This window comes from Gallus gallus, chromosome 12 (genome assembly GCF_016699485.2).
Source record: "Gallus gallus isolate bGalGal1 chromosome 12, bGalGal1.mat.broiler.GRCg7b, whole genome shotgun sequence".
NCBI lineage: Eukaryota > Metazoa > Chordata > Aves > Galliformes > Phasianidae > Gallus > Gallus gallus.
The window spans coordinates 12,054,331-12,077,153 of record NC_052543.1 but is presented as its reverse complement, the minus strand read 5'-3'; the positions used below and the strand labels follow the sequence as shown (position 1 = coordinate 12,077,153).

Below are 22,823 nucleotides of genomic sequence, written 5' to 3'. Positions count from 1 at the left end.
ATTCGTACAGCAGCATTCCCTGATCCTCCGCAGAGTTCATCAAATTATTCATTGTAAAAAAAACAATTCCACAAATGTTACCACCCAGGCACGAGCAACTTCTCATCCAGTATTCATAAAAACTTCCTAAGAATTTTAAGCAGCTAAATATCATCTTTTGTGTTCTTTATAGATTGTGCTCTTCAGATGCTTAATAACCTGTCCTTGTCATGTTTTGTCCTGATACAAAACTGATGTCACTTTTTCAGTCCCTGGTGTGACGCACTGCAGCACTTGCCCTGCATTTCCTAAGTGCACTGCCAGGCTGACCTAACATCTTGAATATTCCTTTTAATTCCTGTATAGGCCATCAGACAAGGCTGTTGTACTAAAACTTCAAAGCATTTTAATTTTGTTAATAATGCGAATTAAATGATCCCATTGATTAAAGTAGTACAAATTAAATCTTATCCAAAAGAAAAGTGATAAAGTACGCTATCTCCATTCACAGGAATGCTTAAAATCTTTTTATTATGAGGCTTGCCATTTTCTCAGTCCAGCTAGCAGGACGGCCTAAGAAGCAATCTGTAACTAAATAAGAGTATCAGCAGCGTTCATCAAGATTGAAATCAAAGCCTCTGATTATTCATTCTTCTGTTGATGGTATTATTGCTCATGGGAAAAATTTAATACGGGATTGTCTCTGATTAAATCTTTGTTTAAGTGCTGCTTAAAACAGCATTGCTAATTTTCTCAATAGATTTTACCAAAGGATGCCACTTTCTGCAGATCTTCTGTCACAGAGCTGGCAAAGTGTTGATAAGTCCCAAAGATTGTCCTGCTCTCTATCACAGTTCAGCCATCGTGTGATCTTTCAATATGTGACATTTATTTTCCGAAAGGTTTTTTTTTTTTAAAGAGAAGACTATGACATGACAAGATTATATCAAGGATGTTTTACTGTATCTTGGTATGGAGAATAGCTCTGAGAATAGTTAAGACTCTCAGTGCCAGCATTAGAGGTGCTGGCCAATCTGAATGAGTGCGGAAGCTGTTGGGAGCCTTTGGACAACAAAACTCACAATGTCAAAAGACAATACTTAGCATTCAGCATTGTTATCAGAGGAGCTCTAGATAGTTTACTGCGTGTTGATTGTATTGGTTATAGCTTGAGGCACTGATAGCATAAATAGAGTGTTTTAATTAGTCAGAGTGCTTGATTAGCTTTTCTGTTTTAAGGAGATAAAGAAGCCTCTTAAAGAAGTCTGCCCCAGAAATATTTTTTTAATTTTTATATTTTAATAATGATGAATAGTTTAACAATAATTTAATGCTTTAATAGGAAATAATAAACTTGCCACACATCTCCCTTGCCTCAATCACAAATCCACATACCTCTGCCTCCCTTTGGAACCACCAAACTTCCAAGCTCTTACACTAGCACCTACTAGAACAAATAATAACACATCAACTGATCCAGATGCCTCAAAATAAGTATAAAGAGGAAAGTGAACAACCAGAATTAAACACCAGAATTAAATAACTGAAGAACTAAATAAAGGACAAAATCATCCCAATAGTGACAAATCATCCCACCTCTGATTTCTCAAACTTAATCTTTCAGGAGGACCCTGCAGAGATGGGAGTATAAAGAACTATGAACTTAAGAGAGATGCTGGTTTAATGGCACACAATTACCTCCTCCTTCCATGTTCTGTGAATGAAATGTCTCTATCTTTCCCATTGGAGATAACTACCTTGTTATCTTTCTTTCCTTCTTACTAATATCCTCTCTGAATTCCTGGTACCTACTGCCTTTTTTCTTTAGAAATAATCTGGGATGTATTTTATATGAAAAACATGCATCTTTAAACTCTTCCAAACCTGTAGAACTGTGTATATGCTCTAATGCTTCTTTGCTTTTCTAACTGCATTTGTTAATCAGACTGAGAACAAGCACTGTCCTTCCTCTACCACCCCACTGGATATCATGTGCATTTACTTAACTGCTGTTCCTGAAAGCTTCCAAAACTTTGGTGTAAATGAAGAATCTTTGGGTGTATTCATGGAATACAAAAATAGTACACAATGACAGAGAAAGCTAATAATGAGATGTCTAGGCAAGCATATTGTGTGGATGAGTTGTACCAGTTCTCATTGGCAGAGCAGCAGAGGAGTGGTTGGAAGTTGGACATAAATGTGGAAACGGAATGCTGGGATAAAAAATAAGAAGTGAAGTATGTTTTTTACATATTGAAATGATGGAAAAATCTGTATCTTTTCCTTTAAATCTCCTATACCACTTGCTGGATTTCTACACCAGCAGTTCTGTTTCCTGAGGCAGAAAATTAGTTTTTTCCATTTTGACTGCTAACTGATAGGTGGTTGTCCCCACATTCACCCCAGATTATGTGTACGTGCCAGCAGGAGAGGATGTGGAATCAACAACAAGTCCAGAAGTAGCAGAAAAGCTAACAACAACCAACAAAAAAGCAACTGGCATATTTTGGCAATTACAGCACATGACTAAGCCTTGCCAGATTTCTCTGTCAGAAACAAATCTTACACGAGATCTTCAAGGCTTTTCAGAAAGTAGAAGTACGCCACCTGTTTACTTGGTGGTGGACAACTGATACAATGGGGCGGTGTAAAGAAATCTGCCAAGCTTTGGGAAAATTCATCCTTTCTAGAGGAATCCCTGGAATTTGAAGTTACTTGCACAGCCCTAGCTGATCTTCCTGGCCTCTAGCATAAGTTGGATGCAAAATGTTCTTGTACCAGCTGTTGGAACAGCCACGGCCAGACATAAACTGAATTAACTCCAAACTAACTTAACTTAATAGAGCTGCACTGTTCCACCAGCATGAAGCAAACACGGGGGAATTTAATGACCCCTTTTCCCATCTACTTCTTTTGCCTTGCAGTGAAATACATTGGTCAAAAAGGATGGATCTGGTTCCATCAAAATGAGATGATTTACTGAGATCCCTTGAATTCCATTTCAAATGTTAAATTTCAATCACTGAGTTTAGTTAATGGTGATGTGGAAGCCTGAATGTGTTATAGCTTTTAACTGTTGAGCAGGAGAGATGGGAACATAATGAAACATCAGCTATGCATGGTGCACAGAGATTAGCTTCTTATATGAAAAGAATTGCGAGACGTGGTCAACTGCAGAAGGATTGCCTGAACTTTGTGACTTGGATGTGTCCTTCCAGGGCTGCATTTCTCTGACTGTATAACTTGAATGAAACCTCACACATGTGCTTCCTATCCACTTTCTCAGTGGAAAAGTCTACCTTTCAGCTTGCAATAAAAAGCAATAGCAATAACAATAAAAAGGACTGTTCTGTTTTCCTTTTTTGAGCTGTAACAATCAAAGGCAGTGTATCATAAAGCGGCGTATCGGAAATGAGCACTGAACTTTGCATCAATGTATGATAATGTGAAAATCATTTTTAAAAGCTGTCACAAAGTAGTGTTCAGCAGAAGCATAAACTGCCTATAAAATTAAATAGGTGAAGAAGTCTCATACTCTCTCATCTGTGATAAAGAATACATCAAAACTTTTTTCTTCCTAGAAGCATCGCAGATTTGTGACAGCTGTGACGAGGAGAGTTCTCTGTCTTATGGTCAGCAACTAGAATTATGTTATGGTCAATAACAGATTTTTATCTATAACATGTAGCAAATTTTATAACACTAACACTTGCTGGGTCACCCAGGTGTACTAGATGATCTTAGTGGTCTTTTCCAACCTTCACGATCCTATGCTTCTGTGATTCTATGACCCTGTAAAAGGGGCTCCAAGCAGTGCCAAATCCATGGTAGCCAAACACAGCTCTTGCAATTGCCAGTAAGCCTTTTTCCCCCGGGATTTTTGGTTGACCTCTACGGTGCAGTCAAACACAAGTGGCTTCTCCCAGGTCTGTTCCACAGCGAAGGACTCTGATGAGTCCCATAAGCTTTCAGAGCACAGCTCTGGAGACTATGGATCACACCTTTGGTTGAGAGAGTAATACCAGCTGAAGATTTTCAGTGTGAAAATGCTAAGGAAGGAAGGACGCCTAAACTTTTTTAATGGTGTTAGCTGTAAACTATATTTTTATAATAATAAAATCACAAATAGGAACACAAACTGTGCTTTCAGTTCTGATTTGGTTTGTGTTTTTCAGAGACTGGTTGGATGCGTTCAGTCCCCCCATCACTCCCGCAAGCCAGAAATTGGAAGAGCACATAAAACCTTCATCAGATCAGAGTATTCCAGGTAGGAATTTGTGAAGATAGTGGACCTGGGTAGAAAACCATTTCTGAGTGCTGTTCCTGTAGAGCTGGCTCTGCTTCCCAGTAGTTGTTTTTATATACTGCTGCATTTGGAGTTCTGAGTTATTTATTATTTTCAGTTCAAACTAGCAGAGTTTTCCATACCTCTGATAGAAGAATAACTTCTGCAGTTTTAGATTCTTAGCATCATGGTTCAATATAGATTAATCCCATTAAAAAATACATCTTGTTTAAAATTAGGAATTGATGATAGTGAATATGGAAAACAAAACAAAAACATCAAAAAAAAAAAGAATGCAAAGACTAAAATTGACGTTCACAAGAACCAGAACAGTTACATACGTGGTACTTCTCTTCAGATTAATAAAAATAAATAAATATAGCTTTGAATGAAACCTCAGCACAATTTCCAAAGGAAAAAAATTGCTGAGTTACCACCTCAAGTGCTACCGTTTTTTTCTTCATAAAGGCATTTGTTTAGAGAATGGCAAAGAACTCTGTGGAAACTGGAAGGTTGACAGCAATAGAATAAAACATAGATCTTGTTTTCTTCAAACGCTCTTTTTTTCTTACTTATGTGTTAGGAAATAGGGTAGATACCTACATTTTTCTTCAAGTCCAGGGAATTCGATGTGAAATCTCATAAATCTGACCTGTGTATTTTGATTGCCTGAGGATGAAGATGTCTCAGTGATTTACAGTCTAGAATAGATTATGGCCCCCAAATTGGTCATCGTTTCATAGACGTGTATTTGTAATTGTTTATGACAGCAAAACAGAATTCTGTCAGGAGGGACCTTGCTTTGGAGAATCAAATAATATGTTTTGTTAAGGGTCCTAAGTAAGCCCAAGAGAATTGGACAGTAATCCTTGAGTTAAAGATGTGTTGGATATAAATTTCTGAAAGGTCTCTGAGAGTGTCTTGATGTGGATGGATGTCTTGGTGTCTGGATTATGAAATCCAAGGCTTGCTGCAGTAAAGCTTGAATCTCTGAAAATTTTAACGTTTGGATGATTGTCTCTAAAAAGCTAATAAAGCTATGTATGCATTTGAGAAATTGCTGGATTTCTCCTGCTAATTCATACCACATTTTCCAAACTGTTCTGTAAATTCTTCCTTAACTCATTTTCCTTTATGCTGAAATCTGTTCATGATGTGTCTGTCATGGCACGTTTGGAGAACAGAAATTCTCTGTGCGTACCATCACTTTTTATTTTGGCTTTTTCTTTTTGCACATTCACTGAATCTAATTAATTTCTGATTCATGTATATGTATGATATTTGTAACTTTGTTAACTTCACGGAGACTTTTTTTCTCTCTCAAAATACGCCCAAAAAACCTGCTATAGTAGTTGAAGCAATCATGCTTCATTTCTCCCAGAAGTTGGAGGAAATAAGAGACCAAGAGAGCAGTTCTCTGACCTTTCATCCCAGTCTGGGCTTTTTCTGAGCCGCAAGAAAGTCTTCCCTATTAAAGTAACAGAGAAGAACCACAGTGATCTTAGCAGCTGTGGGAAGGGAGGCATGACTGGCACAGTAAGGGCCTCACCTGATGCAGACTGTGTTCAGCTATGAATGAGTTCCTCTCAAAAGTTATGGATCATATAACTTACGTTCAGCTTATGTGAAAGACAGGTTTAAAAAAGGAGCCTCAGTATATATAAAGTATCTGCAATAAATCTGCCTGGCTTCATCAGTGTATTTTAAGCTAAGAATTCATTTCTGTAACCTAAAAACTTTCTTGTATTCTATATGGCTTCAGACAGCCTAGATCTAAGAATTTTATTGTCTGAAAAAATCTTATCTCCTCTCTGATATTGCGAGGTCTCTTACAATTGTTGTGGTTGGGTTTTTTTAATATCAGATACCATACATTAAAATGCATCTCTAAGAAGCCCCGCAGTTCATTCGTTACGAGCAGTTAGGACCACACTGCCTTTTTCTACTTAAGGAGATTTTTATTTAGATCTTAAGACATCTATACTAAGAACTAGCAATCCTCGTCTGAAAATATTAATTGAAGTATATACCTTTGCAAACATAGTTAAAGGTCCTGTCTCAGGATAAGACTGTATCTTTTAGTCTTGCTTTGTTTTTTTATTAGCCTTCCTACAGTGAAAGAGCTCATTGTCTCAGAAAAGTCAATATGAGCTCATTTATTGCAACAATATTGACTCTTCTGTAAGCTTGTTGGACTTATTTGTCACACGATTTCTTCAACCCATTAACAACAATGAAATATACTGAATATACTTTACCAGCTACCTTTAATGTGTGTGTAACCAGCAATAATAAATACCCTATAAATGCTAACAAACTTGAATGCTGTTGCTGTGAGACCAACATGACAAGCAGCAAGTCTGCAAACAGAGATTTTTGTGCTGCTTAATTTTCTGATTTCCACATAGAATATTTTAATAATACACAGTTGGATTCCTACAGACCTTAGGAACAGACTGACTGTCTTTGTTGGACCAAAGTGGACATTAAGACACCACTTAGGAGTACTTCGATACGCTCTCAGTAAAGGCAGTGCTGCTGAACAGCCCTCTTGGACTTTGTGAAGTCCAGCTGTTCAGCAAACTGAATGGCATCCTTTCACCTCAGCTGAAGGCAAGTCTTCAGAAGTAGACAAAAAAAAATACTGAGCTGCATTTATCTCGAAGGTAACAATCCAAAAGTCAACAGATGATACAATTTAAAGAGAAATTATGTCACACAGAGGTATTTCCGTGTTATTTTTCAAAGCCAATGAGAGTGATTTACTCCTGCTTTCCACTCCTCACACAGGTGAAGATGGCCTGAATGCTGAAGAAGATGAGGAAGTCCTGACTCTTTTGTATGATCCATGTCTGAACTGTTACTTTGACCCAAACTCTGGGAAGTACTACGAATTGGCATAGTCAGATCATGAGAGCGCACTGTTTTGTATTCAGAATAGATTTCTCTTTTAACTGCTTTTGAAGTGTGACTGGGCTGTATAATTTATCATGGAATTCAAATCTTGAAGTAACCAGTAGTTTTGCAAACAAATGAATATATTTTGTCAATAGTGTCTTATTTTCATAGTTTCACATTAAGTTGTACTGCAGTGGAAAAGCACGTAGCATGGAAGTTCCGGTGGGTAAGCCTTTTATTTGTTAGTGTCATCTATTTCCAGCCTTCAAAGGTTTTACATGGGAATGAATGAAGCTGAATCAAGAGCGTTTGTGGTGGTCACCTTTAACTTATGGTCTGACTCAAATAAAAAGAACTTTTTTCATTCATCGTTTATTGGATCCCTTTGTACTTTCAGGACACACACTGTGGCCCAAACAGACACGTTCAAAGGTGTCTATTTTGTAAGCTCCCTTTGTCATCAGAAAAAAAACATAGGATGGGCTCTGGTACCAGCTGCCCTCTATTTCCTGCTGTAATTTGAGATGGCAGTAAGGAGTGATTGTTTCGACACTCAGAAATTGGAGCCTTGTTCTACGTAAGGGAAAGAAGGTGTGTATATGATCCATATGCGTACAGTCCTCACACCTTTATATTACTTTTTCTGTTATACTTTGCAACATAAGAACAAAACTCACGTATCCCATCCACATTGTCTTTCAGTGCAGTTTCCAGTGAGGGCCCCAGAGTTCCAACTTAGAGATTGAAATTGCATGCATCACAGTGTGATTTCTTCCTGCTGTACGTATAATATCCATGTTGACCAGGGAGCAAGGCTATGGAGATAAAGCAGACCATTCAGAGCATTCCAAAGTAAATGCAGCCCATGAAACTGTGCGGGGCAGGGACTGCCTGTGGAAGAAGCAAGGCCTTTGGTTGTAATGGCATCGAGCTCACAGCAGCTTTGGAGTCCAGCAGTTCAGTACGTAACAGTTTTTTGGAGGGAGTTAAAGTGGATGTCAGCATCACACGGCAGAAGTGATCTATGGACATTTCTGGTGATTCGTGCTCTGAGTTTCTACTTGATTATATCCAGTGCTGTTCCACAGTAATCATTTGCAAGTTGATTACTCAGTGAATTTTTAAGAATAATGTATTGGAATGTCATAAAGTGAGCTTACCAAGCTCACTGGCAAGTGATTTAAAATGTTATGTCTGTAAATTATTTGTAATTATGGATGCCAGTTAATGAATATCCAAGAATCAATTGAAAATGCAGTTGTTAATAGCGGCTTGGCACAGGATCAGATTGTGTATTTGGCTTCCGTGGCAGGTACAAACATATCACTGCCAATTGATTCCAGCAGCACTGAAATCCGCAGGAAGACAGATACTGCGTGGAGATAATTTACTTACCCTGCCTTAGCCAGTTTATCCCAGAAAGATTTATATCTGTTCTTGCTAATGCCATAATCAGTTTAAGAGTTCAATGAAATCATAATTTTGCCCTTCAAAAATCAGATCCTGGCTCTCACACGCTTGTATGCACACAACTGCTTTCTCCTTAGCATGGTTTGCTGTATGTCCTCAGCAGCCATGTGAGCTCTGTGACGCCGAACAGAGCACCTCTGTCCCAGAGAGCTCCCCCTCACAGGACAGCAGTGTTGCCTTTTCCCCTCTGCTGCCATGTTTACAAGGTAAGAAGACATGAGAAGTACTTCTTATTATCCACGTATCCTTCAGCCATCAGATGCTCAATTTTGGTGCATCTCAAAACTTTGGGTCACATGGCAAGACTGGAAAATCCATGCAAACTGTTTTGCATAATGCATTTCATACTCAATTTTTTTTTTTCCATAGCGTTTCTTTATATTAAAAAAGAGATTGTTTTTAAGCAATGAATTATGTGCAGAACAAAAAGACAATCCGGTCTCTCTTTCCTATGTGGTACTTCTGATAATCACCACTTCTTTTGTGGTTACTATAGAAACTCGGCATCCTCAGCTGCCACCTTTTCTGGCACTTTGAAAAAAAATCTATTGAAATTCAGTTCCCTCACAAACTGAAAGCTTGGTTTCATGGCACCCACAGGAGTGTGTCAGTGTAACAACAGTGCTTCTCGTTGGTTCTGGTTCCTGTTGAAGTTGCTGTTAGCAGCAGCGCAGGAGCTCTCCCTGTGATGCTCTGGATCCCACTGCAGTCGCTATGAGCAATGCCTCATTCACCTCCCCCCAACCAGGAATAGGTTTGGGGTGCTGCTGCTCCATCGGGTGCAGCCACAGTCCCACACTGCCATAAACCACAGAGCCAGGCTCCCAGCACCACTGTCACTGCACTGTAATGCTGCTGTGCTTCCAGCAATGCTTCCATTACACCGCTTGGGCTTTTTATCTATTAACAAGTTTATTATTGGATGATTGCGTGTTTTATCTTTGTGGGAGACCAAAAAAAGCCTAGGCCACAAATTACAGGCATCATTTCAGAGCACTGCATATTTATTAGGCCATCTGCTACCGCCGTGCTAAAGGCACAAACCTTCGCTCCAGCAATCTATTCGCAGCGACTGCCTTACCACCTGAGGTGGAAAATACTAAAGCTCTGGATGCATTTATTGTCGCGCTGAGTAATTTTCTAATGTGTTCATACAGCTCAGAAAACATCCCGTGCAAGAGTTCGGCTGCTGCTTTCTCATTGGGAGGGCTCTCCAAGGAGGAATCCCATGGTGCCGTGGGTTTGTTGCATTGGGCACATGGTGGCACTGAGTTTTGTCATTCAACTCTGGGTTATCACAGAACCACAGAATTGTTTGAGTTAGAAGGGACCCTGAAAGGCCATCAGTCCAACCCCCCTGCAGTGAACAGGGACACCTATAGCTCCATCAGGTGCTCAGAGCCCATCCAGCTGACCTTGGCTGTCTGCAGGGACTGGCTGGGATAACAGTTATTCATTTTGAGATAATTTCAAAGCTCACAGACAATTATTATCCTGTGGAAATGTTTTTCCAATGAAGAGCTTTGTTTGCTGAGCGTTCCCTTCCCATTTCCAGTGCTGCTGTTTCCCATCCCCTGCCTTAACACATTACCACTGAGGATGAATGGCTGCACTTTTGGCTTTGTATCTTTCTTCCATATTTTTGACAACTGTTTTTCATGCCTCGCATAAATCACTGCCGACCCACGATAAAGTCAAGTGCATTCAAAGCCTGTGCATATTTAAGTTACTGCTTCTCCTTTGTGCAATAGCCCATAACCATATTTTAAAGCAGTTACAGTCTTTGTTACAGTCTTTTACTAAGCACACATATTGGCATTTTTTGTAACTAGGTTACTGAGCACACTCTGACGACTCACGCAGCTCTCACGGACGATCACGTAAATCCTTCTTAATTCACAGTTTATTGACCACAGCGGTTCTGGATGAGCATCTGGTGCCAACCTCCCTCCTGTGGGCACCGCACCACCTGCTGCCACGTCTCCACGGAAATTCCCAAAGTTCCTCTTGAAAAGCCAATGGATGTGCTGCAGCCCTTCAGCACATTGGCAGGAAAACCCAGCAGGACAGCCATGGTGTGAGGAATGCTGAGTAACCCATGGGCAGGGCTGGCTCGTGGCCAGGCAGCAGCATAGGTGAGGAATGTGTCAGGCAAGTTCGGCTACAATAAATACCTACTTAGCAGGCGGAGGATGTTCCGTTCCAAATCAAATTGCATATGAAAAGTGGAAATTGCTGAGACTGGTATTTACCTGTGAAACCAAAACTGCTTCGTGAAGAAAATAATTACAGGCACAGACTGTCTAAAAACCAGTTGTGAGTCCTTATTAAGCAGCTCAGATGGAGACACCGCTGTGAAGCGCAGCATTCAGAGCTACACCCCACATTTTGTTCTGGTTGCGTTGCAATGCCTTTCAAGTTTAAGGAGGTCTTCTAGGAGATGATAAACCCCATGAAGTATTAATAAATCAGCACAAGGGAGAAACCCTATTACCAGAAAAGGCCAATGAGTTCAGGGAATTAGTGGGGGAAACATGAATATTATACTAAAAGCATTTGCTCATTGCCAATATCGAGGCACCAGTGAGGCAGCTGAGCTCAGCGTTGGCTCTGTCCTACAGGGACACATTCAGGGCCATGTTCCAGACCCTGCCCTTCAGATGTGGAGCTTCAAGGAGTGCAGCTAAGGGCCCTTTGCTGCAGCTCTCCTCCCTGACACCGATTCCTCATGATGTCTTAGAGTCACAGAATTAATAAGGTTGGAAAGACCACCAGGATCATCTTGTCCACCATCAACCCATCACCACCATACTGAACTGTGTCACTCAATGCAACATCTACCCTTCTCTTGAAAACCTCCAGGGACGGTGACTCCAATACTCCCTGGGCAACAGCCCTGGCCACCCTTGTGCTCGCCTCTGACTGCTCTGAGCAATTAATGGGTTTACAGCCACACAGCATTCCAAGAGGTTTTCTGAGGCTGGGACTCTTTGGCTCCTCCACCAAAAAGCAAAGCAGCGCAGCCCGCTGCTCATCAAATCCCTCAGCACTCTTGTCTTAGCCCAGAGTAAAGGCTAAACAAACACATCTAAACAACTGAAAAGCACGTCAACATTCAACTTCAAAAGAAAATGCAGTGAAGTGTGAAATTATACCTTTTATTCCATAAATCTCCAGCAATCGGCACAGCTCTATAACTTGTATCACGCTTTAATACTGGCAGAGTTTAACACACCATGCAAACCCCATAAAGTAATTACATTTCATCTCAACAAAGAAACAAAATCCCAGCTCATTCATCCCCCTCCATCCGAGGAAGGATTATAGACAATTCAGTGCATGTCGATTTTTCCTGGCGATAAATCCAAAGCAGGTCACCAACAAAATGGTAATGTGGCTTCCCCAGGCAGCTGATTTACAGGGAAAAATAGAGATATTGTTTGGTGTCCTTCAAGGCATTGTCACCCTGCTAAAACTCCTTTGCTTTCTGAAACTTCTTGAGGTTTATCCTCTACTTACAAGAAGCTTAAAAGCATAAAACTCGCTGAGAATCGACCATTTCCATGCTTCACAATTGTTGATCTGCTGGGTTTTGTTGCATTGGTTATATGAGTTTTGCGCCAAATCCTCATTCAGCTTTTAAAGAGTTGCTTCATTTTGCGATACATGAAGCAATGTGAGCAACAATGGCAGAAAGACAGCAGAAGACACAGACATGTTCACACCTCATGGCACCAGGCATTGCCTGGCCACCAAGCCACCAAGGTCCCCTTGGGCCACCAGGGCTGGGCCAAGTATATAGCTGCTTGCCATGATGGAGATGGCCAGAGGTGCTTCTCCACCAGGCACAAAACACCCCGGCCCCAAGGACTTTCTGCCATCCCAAAATCAGCCTCTGGGAAGGCATGAAAGTGAATACACTGGGAAGAGGAAAGGGCACAGTGGCCTTGACATTATAGCTTGGTTCCCAGTTTACCCAGGAAAGCAAAGACATGAGCTGGTGTATGCAGTTGTATTACCATAGTAGGATCTTTTGTACGTGGAGAGGTAATGGTGAAACCTTAGCTGCAGAGAGGGTTAAATTCTGCTCAGAACCACCAGAACCCAAAGAAGGGCTGATGGAAGACATGGAATTTGATGGGGAATTTTTATTTAAAAAATTGAGCAACCTTCCTGGGAATCCATGAGCAGCTGAAGACCAAACTGAGGAAAAAACTACGAGTGCTATGTGAGTTACGTAGGGCAAAGAATTTGATACTGATCAATTATAATAAAATCAGCAAGAAAAAAATAAAAGAGACCTGAGATGCCAAGAAATGTCATTTCTTTCGCCCTTCTTCTGCCTGGTGCAGGCACAGCGCCAGGGCAGTCCCATGGGTGCAGGCAGTCCCAAACCATCACAACAGCGATGCGGTTACTGGGTAGTAACTCAGCAGATGGTGACTTTTTGAAGTTGACTGCAGTACAAATGATACTTTCTGAGTTTGTTCCTTTCCATTCTGATTCTCAGAAGCATGTTCAAATGCCAGGGAGCATCATATTTCTATCTTTTATTTCCTTCGTGAGAAGAAATCTTCCTTAAGAAGCCTCAGAATTACATCCTGGGAGAAAAGCTATGCTCCCTTGATGAAAGCAATCTACTTCACCAACATTCCAGAGTACAGTAAAAATAATAGATGCAAAAAGCCCCACTGGTTTTGTTCTCAGTGGAGACTTTTAATTTCTATTGTACTTTTTACAGAGACATTCTGTCAGCACTGTGATGCTTTACTGGGTTGGTGGGGCCCTCTGACAGCACAGAGGTACGATCTCCTGTGTCCCCAGGTGGGCTCCCACCTCTGGGCGCTTCCCCTGCCGTCTCCCCACTGAGACAGCCCCCCGTGTCTCGTTCTGCCCCACTGCCCTAAGCAGCACTCAGATGATGCATCCCTAAAGCCTGCCCTGCCACAAGCGATAAGCAAATCTGGGCAGCACAGTATGTAGGATGGCCATACACTCACTCAAATGTTGTTTTTCAGCCACACGGAAGCAGCAGAAGCAGCTGCAAATTAACTCACTCCACTGAACAAGGCCCAAGGACAGCTTCCTCCCACTAATGTAGGGCCAGTCTGGAAACCTGCAGGTGAGGAGCAGGTAGAAGCAGCTGACCCTCAGTGCCACATCTCCACAGTTTTCAAACACCTCCAGGGATGGTGACTCCACCACTCCCTGGGCAGGCTGTGCCAATGCATCACCACTCTCTCTAAGAAGAAAGTTCTCCCAACATCCAGCCTGAACCTCCCCTAGTGCAACTTAAAGTCATTACCTCTCCCATTATCTGGGATAAGAAGCTACGTGCCCCAGTGCACAGCTGGAGCACAGCGCTTGGCCAGCAGTGCTTTGCCCAGTGTCCCTCCATGTTTAGTGCAAGCGAAGAAACTGGAAGCCCCAAAGGCAGAGCCATTGGTAAGGCTGGGATTTGTCCCCTCTTGTCATCAATTGCCCAGATCAGAGCTGCAGAGCTGGCACTATGCGCCATTACACTTTGTAATGAAATCACTGATTGTGCCTAAGAAACAAATTTAATGACATGATACTAATAGAGTCACACATTTCCCATGCAAACATTCATGATCTATATCCACACCCATTTTTTAATACTGCTTTTACTTCATAACAAAATATCGAGCACGGCACCAACCGGCATTGGGCAGAGGACAGCAGGCACTGGAGCACTTCTACTGTCAATCACATAGAGAAGGAATCTGTGTCTGTGGGGTCGGAGGTCCCCATGGGCATCCAGCTGCATTTTGAGGCTCTCAGCAGCCAAAGGAGCAATGCAGAGGGGCTGGGTGCTGCAGAGGGGTTGGGTGTTGTAGCAGTGGGGAGGGATTTGTGCTCCAAGTCCTCGCTCAGCATGTCACCAAGTTGTCTTAGAGGAAAGGCAGGGACTGGGGGTCTGAGGAAGTGGGAGATGTGCTAATTGCCTCCAACAGGCGTAATTGCTGCAATTCAGAATGCTAAAAACGTGAAATTAGGAATAATCAATGGATGTTTATGATCTGTGTCTATACCGTGAATTCAGCTAATACAGAGTAATTACACTCTTCTAATTCCCGGTGTTTGTCATCGTTTGGTTGCAGAGGAGTCCTGCAGAACAATAACAGCGGATTGGCTGTGCTAGAGCTGCAAACTGTGGGCTTAGCGCGGCGCGAGCTAATTTCTCTTTTAATGGTAAAAGCGGTTATGATTTCCCTTATTTATTCCTCTCTCCGAGCGCCGGGGGCTGCGCCAGGGCTGCAGCGGGCGATGGATGCGCTGCGCAACAGCACCACCAATTGCCGCGGCGGCACAGAGCACCCACCCGCTGCTGCGCTCCCCCTGCCAGGCGCCGCTTCTGCCGCTCGCCCCATCCCGTGGCCCCGCACCTCCTCCCAGGATTCATGCCCCCGGATGGCGCGACCCCACCGCGGCTGGGGTGACAGCCGTGAGATGTGTTATCAGTTTGCCGATGTGATTCATCCTGCAGGCAACCCAACACTGTTGGTTAAGGAACTCGTGCGTGTGTGCGAAGTTAACTACCAATGGTGCAGTTAATGGTACAGCTGATTAGAGAAGGAAGCCTCCAGCCTCTGGCAAAGAAGAGGCAGCCAGAGGCATGGCATGTGGGGCTCCCGGCCCCACGAAGGCAGTGAGATGGGGAAAGCGAGCTGTGCTCCAGCAGCAGCTGCAGACAGTATGGGATTTGGCTGCAGTTCCACTCCTGGGCACAGCTTGGTCACCGCTGCTGCCCCGCAGCCCTGCCCACCTCCTGCATCCTGCTTGGCCTCTCCCTGGTTAACCATTGACTTGCAGGGGGGGATCTGGCCGCAGGCACCCTCCTGAGCAGCCAGCATGCAGCCAAACGTTTTTAGGAGCCGAGGAAATTAGAAACACTCTGGCAAACAGTGCTGCTCCAGTAAGGAGCTCAGCAACGCAGAGGCAGGCAGATCTCCTGGGCCCCTGGGCGGGCTCTGAGTGGAGCCCATGCCTAAAACACCATGGAAATCTCCAGCAATATTTATACAGGAACCTTTTTGTTCCTCGAATGGTTTTTAAGCAAATAGGCTTCATGTTTATTAGACAAATACCTCTGGTTATTGCCCGCCGTCCTCCTCAGCTCCTTCCTTCTCTCCCTCTCTGCCGGTGGCTCAGGCTGACAGCGCAGTGCTCTGCTTTTTCCAGCATAAAAAGAAAAAGAAAAAAAAAATCAATCCAAACAATTAAAAGAGAACATAATAGAAATCCCAGGAGAGGGCTGCCCTCTTGTAATGCAATCAGGTTCCATCAATTTCACTGCTAAGGGACTTCACCCAATGAATTTTACCTGGGATTAAGGTGAAAATAAATAGCCCGAATGAATAAATGACTTCCCCAAAGTGGTAGTGTTTATTGGTTTATTTTTCCATTTCTCTCCCTCTGCAATGAAATCAATACACGCATAGAAAACCATGAGTTGGGCCGAGCACTGTGCAGTGGGGACACACATGTGGGCACGTGCCCCCACAGCGACTGGGACACAATGGGGGAATTTTGCAAAACCGGTGGGGTTTGGCCCCACTTTCTATGTCCCAGGTCTGAAGTCACTGCCAGCTCCAGGCTTTACTCATTGCATTTGAGGGGAGCTCAGTGAGCTCCAAATGCAACCCACTACCAGCCTGGAGATCTCATGTCTTGCAGAGGGGGATTTCAGAGATATGGGGCTAGCAGGGACAAGGTTGGTAGGGAAGGGCTGTGGGGGGATGCAGAGATGCAGTGCTGTGGGCATTTTCCCAAATGTTGGCAGTGGAATGGGACCCAGAGCAGGTCCAGGCAGGAAACAAAATTTCTCTCCTTCCTCATAGCATATGAACCTGAACTCAGCCTTCAGCCCAGCCCTGCTACAACCCACTGCTTTTTATTTACCCTTCAAACAGGAAAAGCAACTCTCAGCACAGCTCCTTTACAGATTTTCTACACCCAGCCTTATCTCCGAGCACAGCAGCACTGGGCACACGGCTGCAGGTGAGGCTCTGCCTTCGGGCTTCAGGGTGGGCTCCAGGATGGACCACACCATGCTGTGACCCCGAATTTGGATGGTAGGAATGGGTCCCCGCGGGTGTCAGTGCTGTGTGTCCGTGGGGGATGCGGTGGCAGCAGGGAGGTGAGCAGGTTTGGGTGGGAAAGGGTTCATGACGCCACTCGCAGCCCCTCCCAACCCACATGGGTGAAGATACTGCATGATAAGGGAAAGGGAAAACATTTCTGCTCCTGTGCCGTACATCCTTAGAGCTGGCACTGCTCCGCCAACATGGGAATTGCTCCCAAACTCTGCTTCTTGTTAGAAATGCCTGCAGCTGCAACACCGTGAGCCCAACAGAGTGTTTGCAAATTAAGGGGACAAAAGCGTTCACTGAACAGAGAGAGAATGCCACCAGCCCTTGGCACCAGTTTCTTTCCTTTTCTTTCTGATTTAAAAAGAGGACTTTGCTCTGCAGACCTCTCTGACCACGCCAGCCTAAACTGCAGGCTGTCGGTGGCATTCTGCAGTCCATAACGTTTAACACTCAGCTTGCATCATCCCAGAAGGAAATGATGCAGGGCTGTGACTGCAAATACACCACCTGAGCTCTTCCTTGTCAGCGGCGCAGGGAAGAGTTCCTGGGAAAAGGACAGTACCAGTGAGTGATGGGGGATAGCCCAGGGCCTGCAGAATGACTCTGCTGTGCCGGAGCCAGGACTTTGCCACATCAGGGTGGGGACAAGCATGTGTCCAACAGGAATCCACGCATCTACGGCGGCTTAGTTCCTGATCTTAGTCAATGCAAATACGCTTAATAGAGGAATTACTTTTTCATCTAACATCCACCTGGTTTTTCTGCCTTACAGCCACTCTTCACGGTGTTTCTCCTTGCTCAGGGTGACGCGGGATTGGTGACAGCCCCTCACTGTATTCCCTCAGCATGCGGATGACAGGTAAGGATGGAGATGGGCATTTCCTTTTCCCAGTCCCATTTTCTACAGCTCTTTATGCCTATTTCTCATTTGCACGGCCCCTTTCAAGCCCGTCTGCCCTGCCTTCCTGCATCACGGGAAAGGGCATTTGTATAAGCATCAGGTTTTTATGATATTTGTGTAGATTTCAGGCTGTTGTGTATTTCCCAGTGAAACCCTCAGAGGCTGAGAAGTGATGGCTGCTGAGAGGTTCCTGCTTCCATAAGAGCCATTCAGCTGCAATCTAAGTATATTTTTCTACCCTGCTTCCACGTAGGACAGGAACGTTTTGCTCCAATGAGTATTGCTTTAAAGCCAAATGCCAATCACATCTGTACTAGCGGCTGCTTGGCTGTAGCTGGTGACTAACTGGGAGGCAGCAACCCTCCCAGCACTGGGAAGATAGGAAACACTTGCATTTACATTGCTTTCTAACTAATTATCAGATTAACTTTAATGCAGAGAGGAGCATGAATCATGCCCTCCGGTAGAAGGGTGATCACCGCTCACTCTGGAGACATTAATTAAGAGATCAGAATCCTTGTAGAGGAGGAGGAAAGGAGTGTTGGCCACCTGCCATGCTACAGCAGCCACCCCGTGTGTGGGGAAGCTGGGGATGCACGGACTGCGGGATGCCCCGAGGATGCCCGGCCCCGACCCACATGCTCCTCTCCCACCAGGTGTGATCCGGCTCCTGGTGCTGCTGGCCACACTGCTGGGCTCCTGGTTCATCGTGCAGACATACTTTGAGCGCAGCGGGAGAGCCATCAGCCTGCGGAGCTGGTTGGGTGAGTGCACGGCAGCCCCTGGCTGGGGGCACAGCCACCAGCTCTGTTAGCTGGGCACAGCGAGGACGGGGCGGTGGGAAGTGCTGCAGGGGGCTGGGGATGCTCACAGCCCCACGGAGAGGTTTTGGTGGGCCGTGGGGTGCTGACCACTCCTTTGTGTCCGCAGGTGCCACCAGTGAGCCCATGAGCAGTGAGTACCACTCTTGGCTTCATCTCCATACACAACACTGCTCCAGGGCTGAGGGCGATGGTGGGAGCGTGATGGCTGCTCGTAAGGCGAATGTCCCAGCCTCCCAAATGCAGGGGGATCTCCCTATGGCACACAGCAGTGTCTTCACACGGCCCTTTACACATCCCATGTCTCAGCACAACACTCTCAGACCGTGGGCTGTAGGAAGCCAGCAGGGGTCCTATGCACGTGGTGAGGCTGCAAGCCTCACCCCAGCTGAAAATGGGGAAACTCAGGGCAGAAAACTCACACAGGGCTGGGCTTGAATGGGTGCCAGCAGCGAACGCTCCCTGTGACACCCGCCCTCTGTTCACACAAAGCAGTGCCCAACACCAGCTCATCACGTCCCATCCCAACCCCACCACCACCCATCACCAGCCCTAGAACAAGGCTGGCACATGCCTCACCCCACAGCACACCCTGACAGTAGACACATGCTCCAGCCCCAGGGCCCGTGCCCCCCCCAACAGCTCTCTGCTCCCCCCAGCCCCACCACAGCCCCGCCACAAGTGTGCCAACAAGAGGGACTGCCCCGCCGACCACTTCGCCTTCCGGATCATCAGCGGTGCTGCCAACGTGGTGGGACCCTCCATCTGCTTCGAGGACAGGATGTAAGCAGTACGGGGAGGGCGTGGGGTGGCAGCGGGGTGAGTTTGGCCTCTGCCGAGCAGGCTGACGGCCAGCACAGACCATTGGTGGTTAAACAACGGTGGAAAGAGTTGTCTTTGTACCTGGGGATGGTTCATGGCCTGCTGCCACTCACTGGTATCTGCCTTCCAGCCTCATGAGCACCGTAAAGAACAACATCGGCAGAGGGCTGAACATTGCGCTGGTGAACGGTGAGTTGGGCCCCGGTGGCCCAAAGGCTTTGTGCACAGCCAACTTTAGGACAGCATCAACCACAGTGCACGTGGGGCTGGGACCCAGGGGAGCTTCTCTGGAGACCCACCCTGACTGTGTTGGGAATTTTCAACCCGCAGGAAAGAGCGGGCAGCTCCTGAAGGTGGGCTCCTTCGACATGTACTCAGGAGGTAAGCACGGTGCCCTGGGTGCCAGCGGTCACCAGCGCTGCAGTAGCTCTGCTGTGCGCGCAGATGAGGGCTGCTGGACTTCAGCCTGCTCTGGTGGTGTACATGTGGCTGCCCAGAGTCATGGCTGAGCTGGGCTTCTGGCTCCTTGCTCACTTAGAAAAGCCTAAGGAGCAAAATCCCACTAAACCAATCACCCTTTACATTTGTTGGTCATGAAACCTATGTTGGTAACTCTGGAATTTTAAGGAGAAACACCAACGTCATGAGATTTCTTGCAGTCTTTAAGAGAGCCCCGAGCAGCAATCAGCTGTCGTGCCACTAGATGGGGCATTGGACTCGAGCATCCCGTGCAGCGGATGCAGGATGAAGAGTAACTCCAGCAATGAGCACGAAGCTGCTGCCACCGGGCAGGAACTCTGCAGCCAGGCTCATTCCTGGTGTTGGGAATTTAATTCACATGAACAAGGTCTCACAGCTAGTGAGCAAAATTAGCAGTATATTTCTCCTTACAATCGTGCACGGCAGGCAAACAGCGGTCCCGAACCTTCCTATCACCAGTACCATGCACAGCCCTACTAAAACCCTTTTCTTTTTCCTAACGCTCCTCCCAGATGTTACACAGCTGGAGACCTTCCTCCAAGAGATCAAGGATGGCACCATCATGCTGGTAGCCACCTATGACGATGCTGCCACAAAGTGAGTTTGGCCCCACGCGTGACCCTAGGTGCCCAAAAACCAGCAGCAGTGCTAGGTCTGGGGGTGCTGCTGCTGCCAATCCCCACAGCCACGTGCTGCCAGCTCTTTCCTCTTAGAAAGAGTGGTGAAGTACTGGCACTTCTGCCCAGGGAGTGGTGGAGTCACCATCCCCAGAGGTGCTCAAGAACCATGGAGATGTGGCACTGAGGGTCAGTGGGCATGGTGGGGGTAGGTTGGTGGTTGGGCTTGATGATCTTAGTGGTCTTTTCCAACCTTAATGGTTCTACGGTTCTATGACAGGAGGGGCCACCCACCCAGTACCATACTGATGCTTTTATTTCCGTCCCTTAGGATGAACAACAAAGTACGGGCACTTTTTTCAGCGCTGGGCAGCAGATATGCGAACCAGCTGGGCTTTCGAGACAACTGGGTCTTCTTAGGGGCAAAGGGGCTGAAGGGCAAGAGCCCCTTTGAGGAGGTACGTGGCCCGGACACCACCTCCCGTGTCTCACCCACCTATCTGCAAGCTTTGTCACACTGCAGATATGCCCAGTGCCACCTACCTCCTCATTTTTCCTTTCTCTCATTTTTTTTCCTGTAGCACATCAAAAATGACCAGAAAACAAATAAATACGAAGGCTGGCCCGAACTGCTGGAGATGGAGGGCTGTGCCCCCAGGAAGCAAGACTAGCAGGGACACTCTGGCGGCACACCTGCATGGAGCCCCAGTCAGGTCTATGGGGATGCCAACCCCCCTGAACCGACCAAGCCCCCGGCCCGGTCACACAAGCCCAGCGGTGGCTGCTGGCTCCCAGGGACCGGCATTCTGGTGTGGGGACACGTGCTGCTCAGAGCAGCTGCAGCATGCAGGTGAGCAAGCACCCAGCCAGGCTCCAGCCAAGCTGCCCTAGTCCATGGCTATGGGTCACTGTGGAGTATTTTATTTTTCTACCTTCAAACCAAGCATTTTGTGATAGGTTTTCTAGTTGTTGCTTAAATAATATTTCTAATTATAAACCAATACCTCCTTCCCTCTGTTTTCGAGCATAGTCCAGGCTTTTCCCCACAGGCCTGGCATTGCCAACCCCTCTGCCACCAGCTGGGTTTCCCCATCATCTATCCACTGTCACAGCACCACACGTGGCAGTCCCCTGCCCACGGACATGGGGATGCTCTGGCCGCAGTGGTCTTCCTCTCCATTGCCAACCCTCCTCCACACCTTATAGCCACAATAAGGTCATGGCGATGGCTTGCTGGTGAATGTGTGCAGACAAAGCACGCTGCCCACCTTGTTGCTCTTTTTCTGGGTTAAATCCAAGCTAAATCCTCCAGCGATCAAGACAACACAACCCAATGCCTCCATCCCACATCAGCAAGACAGCAGATTTTCCCTAACGAATGAAAAACCCAAAGCAAAAAACCCCAAGCAGCCATCGCAGAGGAATCCCCTGCTAGCTGCAGTATTTTATCCAAGCTTATCCTCCTGCACTCTTAGCGTGCACCTGACCGCGCCGCGGGAAGCCCCTGCCATACATCGATCCCTAAATCTGCTGCAGCGGCAGCGGTTAATCCCGGGCGCTGAATCACCCACACGGCAGCAGCAATGAGCACCAGCACAGCACAGCAGACACAACAGCCCTCGCGCCACACACCCCGCTGCACCGCCAGCAGAAATATGCCAACTATTTTAAGCCCCCTCAAAGGATCTGGATTCGCTTGTAAGCCAAATTGAAAACAGCCTGGGACCCGTACAGGTTGTTGCAAAGGGGAAAGCAGCACCCAGCAGCAGCTACAGAGGGGAAAACAACCAGCCCCGTTTGGCTTCAGGAAACTCCTTCTGGCCCATTGCAATGCATATTGTTTTGGCTTTACACTAGAAGCCTTTCTAAAGGACATGTATGTCTCAGCATGCTACAGGCAGCTATAAAGAGCTCTGAGCCCATCACTGAGTGTTAGAGGTACACGCAGTTTTGGATCAATAGGGAGAGCTGAAGTGCTGCTCCTGTGTGACCTCACTCCGCAGGCAGAGCTCCGAAGAGCCCTTCCTCCCCACGTTACTGCAGACTGAAAAATAAATCAAAAATCCCACAGTTTACTGGGAGTCATAAACACGGCTTTAAGTGCCACGATTATTTAGCAAATTTAATTTGCTTATTAAGGGCGATGGCTGCAGGGGCAGCAAACCCCACATGAGGTTGTTTTTCCATCTCCCCACTGTTTCGGAAGGTGCAGAGATGCAGACAGTGCCTACCTGGGTGCGCACACTCAGTCGCAGTACCGTGTTCCCAACTCATGCAGCCCCACGCCCTGCCCAGAGCCGTGGCTGCAGCCCCCGGGGCATCCACAGGATCAGATCTGCAAAATCCAGCGCTGCAGCACAGCCGGGACTCAGGGGCTGTCCTGCCTTGTTTTGGGGTACCGATTTATTTCAGCAAGTCACCAGAGAACAAACCAGG

General features: G+C 46.0%; 2 protein-coding genes across 8 annotated transcripts in view; both read left to right on the top strand.

The window, feature by feature from the left end:
• C3orf67 (C3orf67 homolog) overlaps positions 1-7,535 on the top strand; it is a 62,991-nt gene extending 55,456 nt beyond the window's left edge. For all 4 annotated transcript variants that reach the window (XM_004944636.5, XM_414408.8, XM_040646342.2 and 1 more), the window contains 2 exons: positions 4,155-4,246; positions 7,055-7,535. In XM_004944636.5, the coding sequence (XP_004944693.2) occupies positions 4,155-4,246; positions 7,055-7,058 (96 nt within the window). In that variant the 3' untranslated portion in view covers positions 7,059-7,535. The remainder of the gene's footprint in view (positions 1-4,154; positions 4,247-7,054) is intronic.
• Positions 7,536-16,623: 9,088 nt separating this feature from the next.
• FAM3D (family with sequence similarity 3, member D) lies at positions 16,624-21,388 on the top strand. Of its 4 annotated transcripts, none has more exons than XM_414407.8 (10): positions 16,624-16,654; positions 17,519-17,605; positions 18,304-18,411; positions 18,578-18,601; positions 19,128-19,251; positions 19,421-19,479; positions 19,621-19,671; positions 20,283-20,367; positions 20,719-20,845; positions 20,969-21,388. In XM_414407.8, the coding sequence occupies exons 2-10, from the start codon at positions 17,593-17,595 to the stop codon at positions 21,056-21,058; spliced, it is 681 nt and encodes a 226-aa protein (XP_414407.3). In that variant the 5' UTR covers positions 16,624-16,654; positions 17,519-17,592; the 3' UTR covers positions 21,059-21,388. The 4 variants fall into 4 exon arrangements, with proteins under 4 accessions (XP_414407.3, XP_046756033.1, XP_015148800.1 ...); XM_046900077.1 differs by having other exon boundaries at positions 16,624-16,728; XM_015293314.4 differs by lacking the exon at positions 16,624-16,654 and adding an exon at positions 17,274-17,310.
• The last annotated feature ends 1,435 nt before the right edge of the window (positions 21,389-22,823 follow it).